Below are 20,438 nucleotides of genomic sequence, written 5' to 3' on the forward strand. Positions count from 1 at the left end.
GATTTCCCCATTCAATTTGTTCAGCTCTGGAGCAAGATTTGCAAACTGAGGCAAATACTACTGCCTAATACAGGAGAAAAGCAAATGGTTGTTCCTTTTTTGTTTTTCAGCAAAATTGAAAAGTTTCATTGACATTCAGTCAACAAAAATCAGTTTTACTGAAACCTGACTTATTAAAAAAAACTATATGTAATCTTCTTGCTCTGGGAGAGAATGTTAATGTGCTGAAATTTGAAGTCAACATCCCTAAAGTACAAAATACCCATGCCAAATTTCAGAGAGATCAGTCGAGAGAGTTCTTTTTTGTAAGGGAAGATGCTCCTTCTTAAATATACTGATTTTCTTGGAAGTTGGGCAGAATTAGGAATGAATCCTTCAGTCTTACCCATTTCCATAATAAATATGTTGTGAAAATGATGGGCATGTCTCAAGAAATGAAATAATTGGCAGATTAGTATTAGAATGGGGGTCATATTAAAGTGGAAGACAATGACCATCAGAAATAACAGATTTGTTACTACTGGGCTTCATTAAAATCACTGCAATCTACCCACAATCAATATATGAAGAAATTTAGGAGATGCAAAATATTCTACATTCCAATCCTTTGCCTGGAGTTTGGGACAAAAACAAGATGCTTCACTATATTGTATATGTTGTTTGAAGTAGCTTTATTAAAAAAAAAAAGCCCACCAGCCATGGAGTCTTAAGACTATATTAGCTAATAGCAAATAGTTCCATTCCTGCTGTTGGTTGAAACTAGCTGGAGGATGGAGGGGAGAGAATCAGTTAAACATTTGTTCAGAAATGTTCATTATTGTTCTGGACTTAAGAAAATGACTGTTGATAAGTATATTGCTTTTTAAAACTCATTACAGGGCAGATAGATCAAAGGTAATTCACAGCTTATAGTACTATTCCTGTGATCTCTGTAAGTTGTGCTTTCTTTTCAGGCAGGCTGTTAAATGAAAAAAAGGTATCCTGTGCACGGGCACAACAGATAGAATTGATATGCTGCGGTTATGTTCATGACAATGTGGGCTGTACCGAAGTAAATCCACTGCTGTTATTTTTTTGCAGGCCATGATTGTTAATTCTGCTTTTGCAGACAAGCCAGGCAGCCAGAAAATAACATGTAATCATTGCTTCTGTTATTTGCTGACGGAACTTTAAAAATACTGTTTAAATAATCCCCTAGTCCAATTTTCTTTTAACCTGAATTATAGGTAGCATTCAGTCTAGACTACACTACCAATTTTTGTGTCATGGGACAAAACCAAGGAAACATTGATCTTGCTTTGCGTGTCTGTTGTTCTACACGGCAAAACATTTGAAATAAGTTGCACTTTGTTTGATCAGAATATACTCAACTGAAAGGAGAATCTGCTTGTCATGATCTTCTGAGGGCTAAACCATGGGCATCTGTAGGTGAGGGTAAATAAAAGTCAAGCTGGTGGCTTTGGCTGCAGCCACCATCTTGATGTTTTTAATCTCCACTGTGGATAAACATATTGTGCAGGGTTTTTTAAAATCCTTTTCCCTCCAACTCTTTAGATATTAGTGTTCCATTACATTTTCCATCATAAGTGTTTTTAAAATACACTGTTGCCAATGAATGAAAAGATGGTTAATCATGCCAGCATTAAGGCAGAGATTTTTCAGATCTGAAGGTAAACTTCTAATGACATTTCGTCTTTCTTTCATATTTTCTTACAGAATCACACATGTATATTTTCATTTAGAAACACAACATTTTGTTTTGTTTCTCCCAGCATTTCATTTCTTTTGAACAGATGCTCAGTTTTGACATCTGATGATAGCAGAATTAATGAGAAAGCTACAGTCAAACCACTTGTCTAAAATCATCCTTTAATTTGATCTCTTATTTTAACAAATCCAATAGTTTTCAGAATACAAGCATTATTTACTAACAGTAGTAAAACATAAAAAGGAATTGTGACGATCTCATACTTTAAAAAATGGTTCTGTAGATACTACTTTACAGAAATATTATAAGATTCTGCCTGAAAAACATGAAATAGTACTACTCAATATTATCTTCTCAGATTAGAGTTTTCTAGTTAACTCTGTTCTGCTGATCACTCTTCATCTTCAAATATCTTGCTATTGGTCAAACTTTTCTAGACGTATCTTGTTTGGATCTTCTGGGTGTCTTAATGCAATCCCATATCTCAGCAGAAGCTCAATGTAAGGTGACCAAAATGAAGCAGTGATTGTTATATGTGGATCATGTGGAGTATTTACCAGTTTATTGATGAGATTCTGGAAAGAGAATGAGTTACAATATGTCAGATTTTACCCTTCAGATGTGGTATGAAATTGAGATGAAAAATTTCAAAAACTGTAACTCTTATTGAATAAAGTACTTTCCAATTTATTCTGTATAGAATGAAAGCTGTTTTACATTTCTTACTATATTTTAAATGTTTTTAGTACATCATTTCTTATTACACTGAATTAATCCCATATGACTGACCTTATACATAATATCCAATTCTAAGTAGCCAACTTTAAGACCAAATCACTAATTTAATCTGGACAATCCATTAACTGAGTCATAGATCTGATTTGCACATCAAACTACAGTGGTACCTCGGGTTACGAACGCCTGTTAACGAACTTTTCGGGTTACGACCAGCTCCGGCCGCAAAAATTTACCTCGGTTTGCGAACTCCACCTCGGGTTACGAACCGGATCCGCGGCCATTTTCCCTCCCGTGACACAGTCCGCGGCCATTTTCCGCCCCTGACACGTGGTTTGCGGCCATTTTCCCACCCCTGACACGTGGTCCGGGGCCATTTTCCCACCCCTGACACGTGGTCTGCGGCCATTTTCTGCCCCTGACACATGGTCCGCGGCCATTTTCCGCCCCTGACACGTGGTCGTAGGGAGGGGGACTCTCCCTCCAAGCAATAGCCGCCTCCCTGTCCTCCACGCCAGAACCGATTAACGGTAATTACATTGAACCTTATGGGGAAATTTGCTTCAGGTTGTGACCAATTTGGGGTGCGACCAGAGTCACGGAACGAATTAAGTTCGTAAACCGAGGTTCCACTGTAAGCCATAATGTATCTTGTTTGTTGCTAGCGTAGCATGTTGAGTGTCAGTCCTATGACATAGATCAGACTAAGAAACAGATACTGAGTAGACCTAAAGCTACTTTTATTAGAACAGCTATACAGGTAGTCTTCACTTACCAACAGCAATTGGGATTGGCAACTTCGTCACTAAGTGATGTGGTCATAAAGTGAAATGTCACATGACTGCACTGACTTATGTCAATTCCAGTTGTGGTTGTTAAATGAATTACCCGCAGTCGTTAAGTGCGACACAACTTGCGACTTCCTTCAGGCTTCCCCATTGACTTTGCTTGTTGGAAGCTGGCTGTGAAGGTCGCAAATGGTGATCATGTGACTGTAGGACCCTGCAACTGTCATAAAGGTGCACCAGTTCCCAAGCACCCAAATTGCAATCACGTGACCGTGGGGATGCTGCAATGGCCACAACTTCGAGGACCAGTTGTAAATCTCCTTTTTCAGTGCCTTTGTAACTTTGAATGGTCGCTGAATGAGCAATCAGGAAGCAAGGACTACCTATAATAACAGAATCATACAAGTCTGAATGTGCTTCTCTTCCTTCCTCTTTTATCTTCATGTGAATTAAGGTAGGTCCCATATGGGGCATTTTCATAAACCACTTTCTTGGCCTGGGCTCAAGCCCCATCTGATTGTTGCATTGGTAATGGATAGGCAGAAATAATGGAAGACAGATGGTCTTTTAGGTAATCACCCTATGCTGTAAAAGCGTCATAGGTGATAACCAGCCTCTTGAATTGTACTCAGAAGCCTACTGGTAACCAGTGCAGCTCACAGAGAAAAGGTGTTGCATGGGCATGAAGTGGCATGCCCATAATTGCCCATGCTACTGTATTCTGAACCAGTGGCAGCTTCCAAGTGGATTTCAAGAGCAGTTCCTTGTAGAGCTCAATGTTCATTGGCAAGGTGACCAAAGTCTCTGGACTGAATGGACCCCATAAGATGGTGCATAAGATGGATTTGTATTAAGGCCTTCTTAGCCACAGCTGCCACTTGTAAAGCAGAAGCCATGAGTCCAAGAAGACCCCCAAAGTGCACACAAGTCCCAAAAGGGAAAGTGCAACCCCATTAAAAATTAAAGTTGAAACATGCCCGATCTTGAGGGCTGTTCAAACACCCACAGCCACTTGGTCTTATCAGGGGTAAGCTTTGATGGTATTGAAAGCACTACCCCCATCCTGGCTCCACCAAAGATCATTAATGAGCACAACCAATGCTGTCTTGGTGTTATGTCCTGGCCCAAATCCTGACTGAAAGGGATCTAGATAATTTCCTCCAAGGACCTCTGAAACTGTAGCCCAACCACATTGTCAACCATCTTCCCTAAAAAGAGGTTGAAGATTGTGCAGTGCAGTTGGGTCCAGTGAAGGGCTCTTGAGGAAGGGACACACAACTGCCTCCCTCAAGACAGTGAGGATCACCCCTCCTTCAGCAAATTAAGCTGTCATTAGTCCCAGCCACCTTCACATTGCTGGCTATCATAGATAGAAAAGGCTGAGCATAGATAGAAAAGGCTCAGTATTTCTGGATGCAGGATCAACTATCCCACATGCCATAGAAATAGCATGGTCATTTATTATAGGGCTACTATATCCAAACTGCCCTACTTTGACCAGCTTGACACCAAATTACATTTATGTTATTTTTCATAATATTTTGATGTGAGACATTTCAACAATAGCACACTATCTCTTACCTGATGTCATTCAAAACCAGGAGAGTGATTTTAAAACAGATGTAAATGCCAGAATACTAAGCATTTCAGCTTTAAAGAACAGGCAGTGAATAATTAAAATATAAAACAATGTATCTCTAAATTGGATTCATTTATTGCTTCAATTTAGCTACTGTATTATTTCAGAATGCAATCCCATTTTCAAGTCAAACTAAACTTAATAGGATTGACTTCTAATAGACAAGAAGTATCTGCAGTAATACATATTATGTACTGTATTACTCATTATATTTCGGTTGAAACACATTCATGTCTGAAAAGCATTAATGAGCACCATAGGAGATATCTGTAGGTACTCCAGTAATTATGAGAAACATGTTGCCTCTCCCTGTTTGAAATGAAAATAAATGATAAGGAATCATGAAACTGGGATTCTACGGTAAGTTTTGGATACAAAAACCCAAGATTCTAAGACAGTAATCATTAATCTGGAACTCAGCTATGTTGAACTACAGGTACCAGCATAGTTAGTCAACACAGCCAAACTTTCTTACCTCTAAAATTTCATGTAATGAAATAAGCTGTACATCTTGCTCTTCTGATGAGTGCTACAGAAATCAAAAGACAAGACTTTTTTTTATATTTGAGATCTATGTTTACGAAGAAAAATAGCATTTCAAAGATAGTTATGAATTCCTGTTTAGAATGCATTTGCTACTTTTAGGCTTAAAATGGTATTTATCTACAACTAGTAATGGCAGGAATGTGTGCCACATTTAAAAGAATATTGTTTGGAAAGAGGATATCCTTACTTGTATGATCAGATAACTTATACTGTACAAAATACTTAAAAGAGGTGCTTTGCAATACATGGGAATGTGTACAAAACACTTCCTTTCCAATTGCTAAAGCAGCCATATCTATTGGAAACTGCTCCTGGCTGTCTCTGCATACATATGTATACATAGCTACTTTGCTTCACTTTCAGCTCTGAAGAGCTGAGATTCAAAGATTCAGCACAAAGAGTTCTGAGATCACATGCTGGGCAATCTGTATACTGCTTCTTCTGTTGGACCATAGAAAGACTGATAAAGCCATTGTTCTCATCTAAACATTCATCTATTTCTTCTCTTTCCAACTCTGAATTGAACTGTTCTGTTCCCAAGGATTCAGTGTGGCTTCTAATCTTGGTAAAATTTAGCTACAGAGATTGCCGAGGTATAGTCTTGTCCAGATTCATTGAGGATCTATCTCATCCAAGGAGGAGACCTTGGCAATACCAGCTTTTAGCATACAAGGCAGTTTTGGAGTATTCAGATTTAGAGAATATCAGCTGTCATTCATGAATAGTAAGCTTTTAGTTATGATGGATAATTATTTGAAAATGTACAGGTAGTCTTGCCAGAATTAATGGGCTGGGAAACAGGCTTTGTGCACTGTCATGCTCCTATTTTTCTCCATCAATATTTAATATTTAAAGCTTCTATAGTATACTTAGATGTTGTATTGACTACATAGTATATCTGCCAAAGAAAATATACATTTACCTACACTTTTCTAGCAGTCAGACAATACACTACAAAAGAAAACTGTGCTCTTTAAAAAGCAAATATTAAAAGATTCGTTTTCAATAATCAACCTCTCTCAAAATATTATAGAAAACAAGGTTGTAAAGCTGTAAAGTGCAAAGCCCACTGCTCCAGTCTTGTGCATCTTTAAATTAGATTTTAAAAATTAATATATGAATATAGGGTAAATCTCCAGAAACTCTGGCTATGGCCAGAGGACATAGTAAACATTATGTTCTTGACTCTATCTGGAAGAAAAAATGATGTATCACACCTATTGGTTCAAACAGTAGTTGGTCTTATCATGAAGCACCTTTATGGTCACCAGAAGATAAACACATCAGGAAAGAGTTAATTCCAAGTCTTTTATTCAGAAGGCAGAGCTTAAGTCCCATGGAGTAAACCCCCTCCCTTACAGTAGAACTTGCAACTGGCAAAACACTTGGGTCTGGAAGAACAATGTATATCCATTAGTATAAAGCAATAAACCAGAAATTAATTTCATGGTAAGTCCAACTACTGCTATCACCAAGGACTGAATCAACAGGAAAAGGATATACAAGAGCAGTCAGTATGTGGTATGTGGGTGGGCCAGTATAACAGTGTGTAGTATACTTTGTATAATGGTATGGCTAAAGGCTATGTCTGAGGAAACAAACTTGTATATTTCATAAAAGCAGATGACCTCTACAAATCTCTGTTAATGACACTTTTGCTCCTGCCATTTAGGTAGTTGAAATAGCCATACACATATTCCTTTACTAAGTATGTATGATCTCAAAGATAGAGCTGCCTCTTATTGGCTGTGTATGTCAGAGCAATGCACTTTCTAAACAATAGTGAAATAAGAAAATTGTCTCTCCTGATTTCCTGTTTTGTAGAAAACAAATACAGCTGTAAAAAACTACATGTCTTCTTTTGGATTTCTGGAATTTTTGCATGTTTGCTTCTGCCCCAAATACATCTGCAATAGAGTCTGAGTCCTTGCATATCAGACTTGTGTCAGCCTGGGTTTGAATAGAAATTTGCTGAGCTCTCATGACCACCTCTGAATCTATGATCCATTTTCCTAGTGACAAATGGTGCTAACTCAGCTACCCATTTTGATAGCCAGTCATACTATTGACATATAACACATAGTAGGAGCTATACTGGTTACCAGTATGTTTCCAGATGCAATTCAAAGGTGCTTTAAAGGTCACCTATAAAGTTCTATATGGCTTAGGGCCGTATAGTATCTCAGCATCTTTGAGATTGCCTAGTTTGTGTAGAATCTGCACATCTATTGCACACACACAGAGTGACTGATGAAGTTCCCTTCCAATTAAGATGTTCAACAGAAGGGGGCATTCTCTGTAGGAGGTCCCATCTTTTGGAACAGCCTGAACCCAGAAGTAAGAACAACCCCGTTTCCTCCTAATTTTCCATAAGTCTGTTAAAACCTGGTAAGGCCTTTAGGAAATAGAATAGAGAGTTAAGTTAGGTATGTGGCGCCATCTACTGTACTATAATATTGTATTATATTATTATGTTTATTATAAATTATATTTTTGTATTTTTATATTATATGTTTGTACACTACTTAGAGTCTATTGGAATTGAAAAAGTATATGAGTGTCATAAACAAATCCATAAATATAAAGAACAAATATTTTTAATATGAAAATGCAAATAAACCTACTCTTTTCTTTTTTGCAGTTCCACTATTTTCAGGAAGTGGGAAATGTTCTTCAAGGAAATCTCCCAGTGCATTCAAAACATCTTCCTTATAAGCTTTTATTTGCAGCATTTTACTTTTCAGTTCCTGAAAGGCTCTAAGATATAAAAAGATTAAAGATTATGGACTTTCTAAAAAATAAGTAGTAGTAATAATTTTATTTATCATGTGCTTATAACAAAGCACAGTACAGTTAAATAAAACGATAACTAATGGCCATGTATGTGTATCAACTTCTATACATTCAAACTAATAGGTAAAATGAAGGTCCAAATGTCATAAAATAATTACACTGTGCAAATAGCTCAACGAATGACTGATTGCTTAATCATAACACATGGAGCCATGTTAGGACCAAAAATTTCAAGAATAACCTGTAAGTTATAGATTAGGGTGAAAATGCTTTATCAAGACCACAATTCTAGATTTGATTTGGGTTTGAATGACATAGTTATTATGACATGGATATTATTACTCAATTATCCCAAATAATTTGATACTGCAATCTGCTTTATCTTAAATTAAAAGTTAGAATACCTTTTTTCAGAAAAATATACTACTTGATTACTCATTTCTTCCTCTGTTTGATTGAGACAATCTATAATCTGTTGCTGTTCCTCCAACCATTTCTGTTCCCTTTAAACATAGATGTGAGAAGAATAAATAGCTAGTTCATATTTTACAGAATTGCAAAACAGTTTCAGTACAATCTATACCTTATAAGATCTTCTTTTAGTTTTTTATTCTTTGCATTAACTGTTGATAACACCATTTCAAGTTCATGGTCTAATTTCTGCAACTGAAAACAAAAGAATTGTATTTTCAAATCATTATGCCATCAAAATCAGAACCTCATCTTTTTTCAGTATTAGAATTCTTTCACATCAAAGCCTTCCTTCGATATGCTCTGTGATATACATTAGGCTTATATTTCAAATTTGTAGATTCCAAGTTGAAAATGGAAGAAATTATACCCATATAAAGAGTACAAATACTTTTCATAAATTATTTTAAGATATTCTAGGATACATAATTGATTGTGTAATGTAAACACTCTGATTTAATTCAGGATAAAATATTGTATAATTTTTAATTTATGAATCCATAGCCAAATGATCTATACATATCAATAAAATCATAGCTAGCTCTGTTATTTCCAGGAGGAGGGAATGAGAGGGAGCAGGACCATCATGGTAGTTGTAGAAGGCAAAGGACACAGTGGGAGTGGAAGGTAAAGTTATCAGCTGAAGGAAGGGCAAGTCTGGTGCCTATATACCATCTCCTCTTGAGGCTTATTTGCAAGCTAAATGTAATGCCAGCTAACATAGAGGTCCTGATTATTTCTGACTTTGTTCAAGAATGGGCCAACTTGGTTGCTTATGAATGACTAGAGGGGATACAGATCTCTCCAGGTATGTCTACTCACAAATCAGGAAGAGCGCCAAACATCGCTTTCAGAACAGATGTGTTGGAGTGGCCAGCAGTTGACCAGTCCTGATCATTGCTACCTATCAGCCTTCTCTGAGCAAGGCACAGCAGTGAATCACAGATCTCCTGAACTTCACAGCTTAGCTCAGCTTTCAGCTGGACTTGGCAAAAGACTCAAAGACCAAGGTCAGCAAAATTAGAATCTTTATTGTGGACCAAATTATTACCAAACAACTGATTGCCCAGTGAAAAGATGGCAGGGACTTTAAAATTGAGGTTTCTTCTTCATTCTTACATAATGGCTACTTCTAGCCTGAGAACTGCCCACCGTCTTATCACCAACTACTATAGTACCCAGCACAAGAAAATCTTTCAAATCTAGGTGTGATTTCATTTGTTAGACACAGTATAATTCATTATTTAAGTAGAGGCACTACAAGAATCTTCCCTGGTAATGCTACATAATAATTCTTTAACTATTACACTGAAATCTTACACCTTCTAGGATTGCTTGTTAGCCCCCAAATCTGGAAGAATGCAAAAGAGTAATTATTGCAGATGCTATTTCTATAAAACTTAACTATTTTTATAATCTACTTTCTGATTTACAATAGGTTTCAAGAATTTAGGCAAGCCTCTTCTGATATTCTTCCTTGCAACTGATATTTAGAAGTACATTGTCTCTAGCCTGGAACTAACATTGAGTCTCAAGATGAATAGTCCTTAATAGTCTATTTAAAAGCCACCCAAATTAGAGGTCATAACCATGGTTTGAGGTGACAAACCACACTACATCATGGCTGATGATCTATTCCTAGGCTGATGGGTCACAAGTTGGACAAGCCTATCTCCCAAAGGAACCAATTATGCCAGAATAATTGAATTGAAACCAAAAGAGTGAGAAAAGAATACAGTATCTAGTTCAGTTCCACAAATATTTCCACAATCCCAATGGAAACTGTAGATAATTTAGCTCCTGTTGTATTTCCTCTTGTACAAGTAACTCTGCAGGCATATCATTGCAGCTTTTCTTATGTAATACCCTACTGAGCAATGCTTCAGGTGGGCAGCAAAAATTGGAATTTTATTTCAAATGCAACATCTTGCTTTTAATCATAATTACAATTCCTTAATCTGGTGCCTTCCAGATATGTTGGACTACATCTACAATCCTATATTAACATGACCAGAGTGTTCTAGATTCATCTTAATACACTCCAATTACTTAATCCTAATTTATTTCTGTACCGCAGCCACATACTATACAGTAAATTCATTTAGACATAGGTTTCTTAGGGAAACCTAGTCACAAATTCCTACAGTTACCCCTAAAATTATAATTTTACAAAGTTACAACCATCTCATTAATTAACATACATACCTGGTCTCTTCCTAATGCTACCAGAACATCTGAATTTCTAGTCATTACTGAAAAAGAGAATATCTTGTCAGAATTTTTTTTTAAAGGTTTCTTTGTAACATATTTTATCTATCTATCTATCTATCTATCTATCTATCTATCTATCTATCTATCTATCTATCTATCTATCTATCCTTCAAGTCAGTGTTGACACCTGATGACTGCCTGGACAAGTCCCTGCAGTTTTCTTCGCAAGGTTTTTTGGGAGTGGTTTACCATTGCCTGCTTCCTAGGGCTGAGAGAGAGTGACTGGGCCAAGGTTACCCAGCTGGCTTTGTGCCTAAAGTAGGACTAGAACTCATGGTCTCCTGGTTTCTAGCCTGATGCCTTAATCACTACACCAAACTGGCTCTCTAACACATATTATTAGTCTGATTGAATCAATAACACTTTGTTGCATCAGTAGCTACATACAATAGTTATTCAGTTAAAGATGGATTTATATATTTATATTATGGAAAATCAGTTGAACAAAACAATAGAACAAATCAATAAAACATAAAACAAAACAACAGAACAAAAAAACCCAAATGTGCTATGCCATATTTCTGCATTTTGAGACATAAGATGATTAGTATAGGTAGGATATGTATCACTCACTGTAACTTTAAGCAAATGTGAAACACAACATTCAGGGGAAGTATACCCCATTTATTACCCATTATTTTCTCCCTGGATTGATTATGAGAAAAGATATTATTGATGGGAAAGGATAGTCCAAAAGAAGATTTTTTCTTTCTGTCGAAAAGTTGGAAAGAGTCAAGTGGAAGAAACAGACAAACAATCATCCTTGACCATTCCTAGTCATTATTCACAGATCCTGCTATACTTTCCAGGAAATTGTGATAACAGTGACTGTCTGTTTGGAAACATCTCAAGCTGGCTATTATCTTCTGTTTCATGAGCTGTATTGGTTGCCAGTTTGCTTCCGGGTGCAATTCGAGGTGCTGGTTTTGACCTTTAAAGCCCTACATGGCATAGGACCAGGTTATTTGAGGGATCGCTTCTTCCCAATTACATCTACCTGTCCCACCAGGTCAGGTAGGAGGGATATTCTGCGGGTCTTGTCCCCAAAGGACCTCCATCTGGCAGGTCTCCAGGTGGCATACCTTTTCTGCTGTGGGCCCTGCCCTCTGGAACATCATTCCCCCCCGAGATGAGGTTAAGCCCATCTCTGTTAGCCTTCTCAAAAGCCCTTATTAAAAAACATGTTTTTTTACCAGCCTTGAGGATCCCAGGGGAGAGCCTGCAAGGTGGCTGTATGAGATTAAGTGATGTTTGTTCTTCCGCTTTCTTTGTTTTCTTTATTTTATATGTTTACTTTATACGTTTACTTTTATTTCTTTTTTATTGTTTTTAGGCTGTTATGGAGTTTTTAACTTGTTGTGTTGTATCCCACCCAGAGTCGCATGTTTGTGAGATGGGCGGCTATATAAATATGCTAAATAAAAAAATAAACAAACAAGCCTCTTCTGCTGGACCTGCTGGGACAGGTGGGTATCACTGGGGAAAGGCCATCCCTCAAATAACCCAGCCCCAGTATGGTACCGTAGTTTCACTTTAAAGTATTATGTTTTAAAATTATTCCAGAAAAGACCTTTAAATCCTTATAGACTAAAGTCTCTTTTGAATACAATAATAACTTAGAACTGAGTTTGATTACTCAACTTTTAAGCATTGCTAAAAATCTGTAACAATCTAAAGGACTTCTCATCAGACTACACCATAGCTACGTATTTCTCCTCTAAGATTTTTTAACAGAAAGTTAAATGAGATGTTGAGAGTAAAAAAAAATGCAAAGAAATGTTGATTGATAAATTTATTATAGGAAATCATTAAACAAGAAATCAGAGTCCTAAGCTTTTTTTGGAAATCTCAAAGTTGGAAGTAGGTTCTGTCAAAAACAGTGATGGTAAAATGCTTACATGAGAGGGTGATTGGAATAACAGATGGAGTTAGCACTTCAGTGATACTCTCTACAGATTTAAGGCTTTCAGCTGAGTTTTTAATATATGAAGAAGTTAGCAATAACTGTGGCAATTATGAATTCCCTGCTCAAAATACACTTTTGACAGATTTGTGAAATTTTAACAGTAAAATTTCCTCATGTTGGACTTTCATTTATAAGATACTCAGATTACGTATTAATAAGAAATTATTGTAATTTGCCTGTTTTTGCTTGTTTGAAAAGACATGGAAGGGGAAGGAGAAGGAGAAGGAGAAGGAGAAGGAGAAGGAGAAGGAGAAGGAGAAGGAGAAGGAGAAGGAGAAGGAATCCAACTGCTCAATTTAAATTCTCTGGTGGATTACAGATTACTTAAAACTCTAAAATAAAATGATAAAAGGTAGCACAAAAAAAATGCAACATTCTCCACTTTAGTATAGAGCAGGCACTTAAAATCCATTGAATACAAAATTATATACATGACTGGGAGAAGAAGAATATTACTGAGAGTATAATCAATATTAGTGTACTACTTCAGTGCTAACAAAAATATAGAACTGATTTCAAAAGGAAATAAGAAAAATAAAGAATAATGTCTTAAATTTACTCAGGAAAGACAGAAAAATATGTCTAAAATACAGAGAATGTGATACAACTGATAAAAGCTGTGGCAATAATTTAGTACAATTATTATATATTCTATAGAAAGTATAACTATATATTCTATACTTCAGATTTTATAACATTGTACATAATTCAATCCAAATAAAAAAGCTTACTTTCTGGTGTTCTTTTCTGCCATTGGTTAAATTCAGCTGTTAAAGCCTTGAATCGTTTGATTAACAATGAAAGCTGTCAAACATGGCAAAATTTCAACATTATCTTAATATGTATTTTTATATACAGTACTTGAAATAAATTTTAAAAACTACCCCAGTTGAAGCATGGGACTGAAAAGTATAATCTCCCCCACTTTAATACTCATGTTCAGGCAAATCTATGCTCTCAGAACAGAGTTATACTGGTATCTGAACCTTATGAACCTTCAGGTATTGCTAAACTACAGTTTCAGCAGCAGTCAATACAGTGCTGGGAACTCAGCAGAATCATAGATTCCTAGAGTTAGAAGGCGCCATTTAGACCACTAAGTCAAATCCTGTGCTTAGAGCTAGAACCCAAATTAAATAATCCAAAACAGATGGCTGTCAAACCGTTTGTTACCCCATTATTTCTATGGATACAGCAATTTCTGGCAGACCATAGGTTCTCTACCTCATAGGAAGATACTGTACTTCTTCAGTGTGAGAAATATTTGTTTCTAACCTGGAACAAACTATTGCATTCCAGAATATAGGTATTTTTTAAAATACATTATTATAATTTATGTATTTGGAAATCTACTCCTTTGTTATTTGATTTATATTGTACCCTTCATGCAGGACCTCAAGGCAGCATACATAGTGCTCCCTCCTCCTGCTTTTCCCCATGACAATTACCCTATAAGATAGGTTGGGCTCTAAGAGTCCAAAGTCACCCAGTGAACTTCTGTGGATGACAATGGACCAAAACCTGCATCTTCCTGCTGCTAGTCCAATAACTTCACCACTACACCATGTTGTCTTTAATGTATTATACCAATACTGTGAAATTTCATTTTAACCAATGAAACAGATTTTGCAAATTTCCACAGTAATTTACCAATTTGCATCAGTGATGATGTAAATCCCTAATGCCCTGCTCTCTGATTCAAGTGACTTTCTTTAGTAAACAGATACCCCATCTCCCCAATTAGTCTATTAACAAGGTTTCATTGTTTAGAAAACTCAGTTCTGAAACTTTACTCTTACCTTGAGATCTGAATCTGGAAGAGTTTCAACATCCTGAAGAGTTAATCTGTTCTGGCACTTCAAAAGAAAAATGGGATATAAAAAATTAAATATAAGCTTATAGTAATAAGGCATATTTTTCTTAAGACCACTTAAAAATGTTTATTATTTAAGATAAAGGTCAACTTAAACATGCTGATTTCACAGGACCTAAATACTGATTTTTATCCTATTGAGATTAAATACCAAACTTTTTTAGACTAATCATATCTTTTCCTATGGAATTTTTGCATAAAAATGAACTTGTGATTTATGGCTTTGATGATTAGATAGGATAGATTATAGAAATAAGAGTATTATGATGTACCTTTAGAGAGAGAGCTTAAAATATAATTGTACTTATAACCGCTGTGAAGAATATTGGAAGAAACCTCTTTGTATCTTTTTTCTTTCTTTTCTATTTTTCTTAAACTTTTTTTCTTTTCTTGCACTTTTTGCTTTCACTTTGCTTTCTTCCTTTTTCTTTTTTCTTGCATACTTTATATTAGTTTGGATTAATTTTTAACTTTTTTAAAAGTTTCAATAAAAATCATATAAAAATTGATTAATCATATCTTTTAGAAGATAAATTGATTTATATTATATAGCGCTTCTACTTTTGAAAATATTCCTTAACTGTAAGATAACCTTAACATACTGTCAGCTTTGATTTATAATCTATTCCATGTCATTATGTTAAAAATAATGTAAGAACTAACACTCTGATTAGTTTTTCCAAAACTGTTTTGGGAAAGTTTATTTGTATCTTAAAGTTAATGATTTTCGGTAGCAATAGTAAAGTTCATCTCTCTGCTTAGGCACATCTATGACCATGGCAAGCAGAGGAGGAAACAAGAAAATTAATACCAAATACCAAATATTCAGATGCACAGCTTCACTTATCTTATAAGTATATGTAATTATTGCCTATTACCTCCTCCACTTGTTTCCATATTTCTTCACATTCTTCTAAAAGTTGTTCTTTAGGATCTTCTGAATCTAACAACATGGTGGTTGCTCCTGAAGGCACATCTTGCTTATCTAAAGAAAAGTTCTTGGCAAGTTTCTCAGCCTAGGAATAGTATTATTTGTATTTATTGCTGACATACTTCTTTTGACTTTGTAACTACAAGCAGGACATAAAATAGTTTAAGTAAGCAAGCATACATATCAACAGTTGATACCTAAATATTTGTTTTACTTTATTTTATTACAAGTTTAAAAAAAGAAAAATAAATAAACCAAGTACAAAAAAAACAAGAAAAACAAGCTCTAAAGAAAAATTTAAAAAGAAAAATACAATTAATAATAAACAATAGCAAATGAAACAGAAAACAGAACAAACAAAACTACAACCAATATAAGCATATCATTTATAAAGTATTACAAAATTTCAGCATTACAAAAAATAAAACTACTGGGATAAAATATCATGAAATCTGTGCCAAAGAGACACATATTGTATCATTTTATGATTAGCAGAATCATATCTTTTTGAAAAATGAATAAGTTACAAATGTCCTGAATCGAATCTTTAACATCCAGAATAACAATATTTTTCCAACTTCTCAAAACAATTCTCCTGGCAATTCCCCACACCCTGAATAGCCAAAGTTTCTGAAAAACAGTCAAATTCTACGTTTTTGGAACATAATTCAACATAACCTTGCAGAGCCTTTTCTGCCGTGGCTCTCGCCCTATGGAATTCCCTCCCCCCAGAGGTGAGGCAGGCCCCTACTCTCTTGACCTTCCAGAAAGCAGTTAAGACCTGGCTCTGCCAACTTGCATGGGGGGAGAAAAGGGGCAACCAATCCTGGGGGTGGTTAGCACCTTGAAGATGCTCCTGTATGTTAATATCTTTTCTACCAGCAGCACCTTGGAAGATATTTATGTATGTATTTGGTTTTTATTGTATTTTTATACTATTTTTATTGTATTTTAATTAATATTTATTTGTTGTTTTTATTGTAAACCGCCCAGAGTCACTTCCTTGTGAGATGGGCAGTGACCAAATTTGAAATATAAATAAATAAATAACATTAATATCTTTAAGAGATTTCCCCATAAATCTACTTATATATAAAAATATTGTTCCAGAAGGATATCAATAGCTCACAAGACCAAATCGTATCAGTTAATGACCCCCTCAAATTTTTTACATCACCAATAGAGAAAATCTGACTTCCATCATTTCAAAATACATTCCTTGGGGCATCCAATAGATACAAAATAAATTATTTTGATGAATCAGTTTCAATCTTAAGTCCAATAACACCAGCATGACATTCTTTAAGACTTGGAATCAATGGTATTCTCTTATCAAATATTCCAATTCTTGGTCCATGCATCATAAATGTTTGTAATTTTAACTTTAAAAATATTACTTAATATTTGATGCAGAAAAAAGGAAAGTTTGGTTTCAGAAATAGACTCCATCAAAAAATAAAACATATCAGGTTTCTTTGAAGTAGCTAAAGCATCCTGTTAATATTGAGCTATCAGGACATGTTTGAGTTGAGTGTATTGTCATTATTGTCTGAAGTCGAAAGAAATCCTTAAAATAATCATTACAAAGTAATGAATATAAAGTAATTAATTCCACCATACTTTCCAATAGAATATCCTGCCACCTATTTTCAAAAGTTGATTCTTCCATAAAATTAGGGTTATAGTAAATCTCAACGAAGCTTCAATGTCGAAATCCAATCTATGACCCAATAAGGCCCAAACCTGTCTACCTGCCCTCAATTCTGGAAAAGAAAGGTCCTTTTTATTATAACTGACCCAAGTAATTGCCAAGATCATAGTAGGATAAATAAAAATTTTCCAGTGAAGCTCACAAAGGTTGATAGTCTACAAAATTTTCATTCCACATAAATATGGCTGATAAATGAAAGCCCAATAATATTTTTGAAAATCTGGTAAATTAAAACAACAAACCATCATCAAAATAGAATTTCAACTTTGCCAGTGAAATCTGCTGGACTATTTTTCTATGTTAATTTTCTTAATTTGCCTATCTGAAGAAAATATCTATTTGGAATTAACATTGGAATACCTCTTAGAACTTAAATCAATATTCATTTTAATAGCATTAACTTTATCTCACCAACTTAATGGAATTTTAATCCACCTATTGATATCCAATGTGACCATTTCTAAAATGATTAACATATTGTTTCTACATATTTAGAAATAATTTTCAAAATCAAATCTAATGATTTTAGGAATATAAAGTCCTTAATACTTAATATGTTCAGCAGAAATTACAAAGCCCAGTTTTTTACACTGATATATTGGAACCCAAAGGAAGTAGAATGGACTTATCCAAATTAATCTTGTATCCCAAATACTTACCATACTGTTGAACCACTCACATAAAATTCAACAATGAAGGAGAATAATAATCTAAAATTGCCAAAATATCATCAGCATATAAAAATAATTTATATTCAAAACCTGCCAATGGAATACTAATAATATTACAAGATTGCCTAACAGAAATTGCTAAGGGTTCAAGCGTTAAATCAAAAAGCAACAGAAAAGGTGAATAACCCTGATAGGTGCCATGCTGTAACTCAAATGAATCAGAGAGCAATTAATACAGGTATATGCAGGCTACTATACTTTATGAAACCTTAAAGCCGCAATACTATCCACACTGAACATCATATTTTAAAGGAAGCTTCCAACCTCATCATTTTTTAGGGACCAAAAAAAAAAAAAAAAAGCCAAGGCTTATCTTAATCCAGGATTTCATTTCTTATAGTGGCCAACTAGACACCTCTGGGATGCTTGCAAGCAGGAGGTGAATACAGTGGTACCTCGGGATACGAACTTAATCCGTTCCGTGACTCTGGACGTATCCCGAGTTGGTCATAACCCGAAGGAAATTTCCCCATAGGGTTCAATGTAAATCCGGTTAATCCGTTCTGCCCTCCGAATTTGGTCGCAACCTGAGGCAATGTTCTCTTCAGAGCCTGACTCCCGCCAAGCCTGCTCTGCATTTTCTTTGGAGCCATGCTAACACGCACACCAAAAACCTTTGCAAAACACCACAAAACACACAAGCCTCACCGAACGTCTCCTTGCTACCGCGACCTCCCCCACAGGAAGCCGCGACCGCGTGGCAGCAGGGAAAATGGCCGCGGATCCGGTTTGTTAGTAGAGGCGTTCGTATCCCGAGGTACCACTGTATATACACCTCCCATTGCTTCCTTTCGAAAGCATGCTTCCTCCAATCCAGAGGTGACAGTCTTCAAAACCAATAGCCCTCAGTAGACTTGTCCTCCATGTATTTATCTAATCTCTTTTTAAAACTATCCAATCACAACTTGTAGTAATGAAATCCACAGGTTAATTACATGTTGTATAAAGATTGAAAGTATCATGCTAGTCTGCTAGGCAGCTGTGGTAACTTTCCTAAACCTGTTATCCTCCAGACTGTAATTCCACAATTCCCAATCAGCATAGCCAGTGAAAATTCTAGGAATTTGGGAGACATATGGTATATGTGTTTGTATATTTTGGAATGCATTCTTTCTGCTCTATTCAATAATATTTTAGTAAAGTGAAATGTCTCTTTCTCATCCCCTTGGAGGATTGTTTATTGTGAGTTATTTTACTTGTCCAGTAGAGCTACAGTGGAAAAACAACAATAATAATCTAAAGCAAAAACAGAAAACAAAACATCTCTCTTAATTCAAGAACAAAAACATATTATGTGATTTATTACCACTTAATTTATATTTTAGGTTTTTTTTTCCTTAAACAGAATTAATGTCAAACTTGTGCGATTAGACACTGCAAGACTTGTCATTCTAGACCGAATATGTTCTACTATACAACAATAAGTGTATATTTTAAAGGCACAGGAATCTTTCAATTATGCAGAATGATTGCATTCCTCTGTTCCTTATTCTGAAGGCTCTTGCTATCCGTTCTAGCAACCTGTCAGAGAAGAATTCTACAATTCTTTGCGAAAAGTAGATCAGTTAGATTCCTGCCTGCCAAACGTCTTTTAAAAGCACGGAGCTGGGAGACGAGGGCCAGCCTGTATCTTTCTTTATATTCACCGTCCTATGTCGCCCGAACCTGACGTCGTGGGCTGAGAGAGAGTAACTGGCCCAAAGTCACCCAGCCGGCATTCATGCCTAAGGTGGGACCAGAATTCAGTCTCCTGGTTTCTAGCCTGATGCCTTAACCTATAGCCCGAACTGGCCTATCCTAGGAATCAGTGAAAAGAACTGCAGCTTAAAGTTGGGTTTCCATCTTTTGAAAAATTGTTATTATAATCTAGGATATTCCGTTTGAACCTGATAAGGCCAAGTGGCCCTCTTGTGGGGATGTAAATCGTTCCTGCACTAGACTAGGAAACTGCAGCCCTTTAGAGCTGGGGTAAAGAACCTACGGTTCCCCAATCCTCCCGGACAGACAGCTGTTTTCCAGAAGCAAGACGTTCCGTTGCAACCTTTTCAATGGGGCGGATGGAGGCGTTTCTCCCCCTCTCCCGTTGCTGTTAAGCCCAGGGGATACACACACACCCGGCCTGCCGCCCGACATTACCATAGCAACGTTTCTGTTCCCTCCTGCTGCCCCTTTCGCCTCACGGAGAGCACCGAAGCTCGACGATGTTCTCTCGCGTCCAAATCCGCGCGGGCTGCGTTCTCATTGGCCGCTCGAAAGGTTAGAGGGTGAGTGCGTC

The 20,438-nt window shown here is 36.1% G+C and overlaps 1 protein-coding gene across 4 annotated transcripts; it reads right to left on the reverse strand.

The window, feature by feature from the left end:
• Positions 1–1,857: 1,857 nt before the first annotated feature.
• Positions 1,858–20,402, reverse strand: CENPK (centromere protein K). Of its 4 annotated transcripts, XR_015793881.1 has the most exons (11): positions 20,300–20,402; positions 15,669–15,806; positions 14,717–14,773; positions 13,649–13,721; positions 10,886–10,932; positions 8,793–8,875; positions 8,614–8,712; positions 8,041–8,173; positions 5,346–5,399; positions 3,219–3,614; positions 2,148–2,283 (listed from the first exon to the last, which is right to left on the reverse strand). XR_015793881.1 is itself a non-coding variant. In XM_007420117.3 (10 exons), exons 1-10 carry the CDS (start codon positions 20,300–20,302, stop codon positions 2,125–2,127), a joined length of 846 nt encoding a protein of 281 aa, XP_007420179.1. In that variant the 5' UTR covers positions 20,303–20,399; the 3' UTR covers positions 1,858–2,124. The 4 variants fall into 4 exon arrangements, 3 of the variants coding, with proteins under 3 accessions (XP_007420179.1, XP_087986539.1, XP_007420180.1); XM_007420117.3 differs by lacking the exon at positions 3,219–3,614 and having other exon boundaries at positions 1,858–2,283; positions 20,300–20,399; XM_088130413.1 differs by lacking the exon at positions 3,219–3,614 and having other exon boundaries at positions 1,858–2,283; positions 15,669–15,860; positions 20,300–20,384.
• Positions 20,403–20,438: the final 36 nt, after the last annotated feature.

This window comes from Python bivittatus, unplaced genomic scaffold (genome assembly GCF_059951505.1).
Source record: "Python bivittatus isolate LINGU-HERP-01145 unplaced genomic scaffold, Pbiv_v1 ctg000850_np1212, whole genome shotgun sequence".
Taxonomy (NCBI): domain Eukaryota; kingdom Metazoa; phylum Chordata; class Lepidosauria; order Squamata; family Pythonidae; genus Python; species Python bivittatus.

Excerpts from the sequence above, each read along its gene's own strand:
- CENPK (XM_007420117.3), bottom strand. Across the intron at positions 8,876-10,885 it reads TAGCATTAGGAAGAGACCAG|TTGCAGAAATTAGACCATGA; the intron begins GTATGTATGTTA and ends TTTTGTTTTCAG. Across the intron at positions 2,284-5,345 it reads CATTACATGAAATTTTAGAG|AATCTCATCAATAAACTGGT; the intron begins GTAAGAAAGTTT and ends TTCTCTTTCCAG.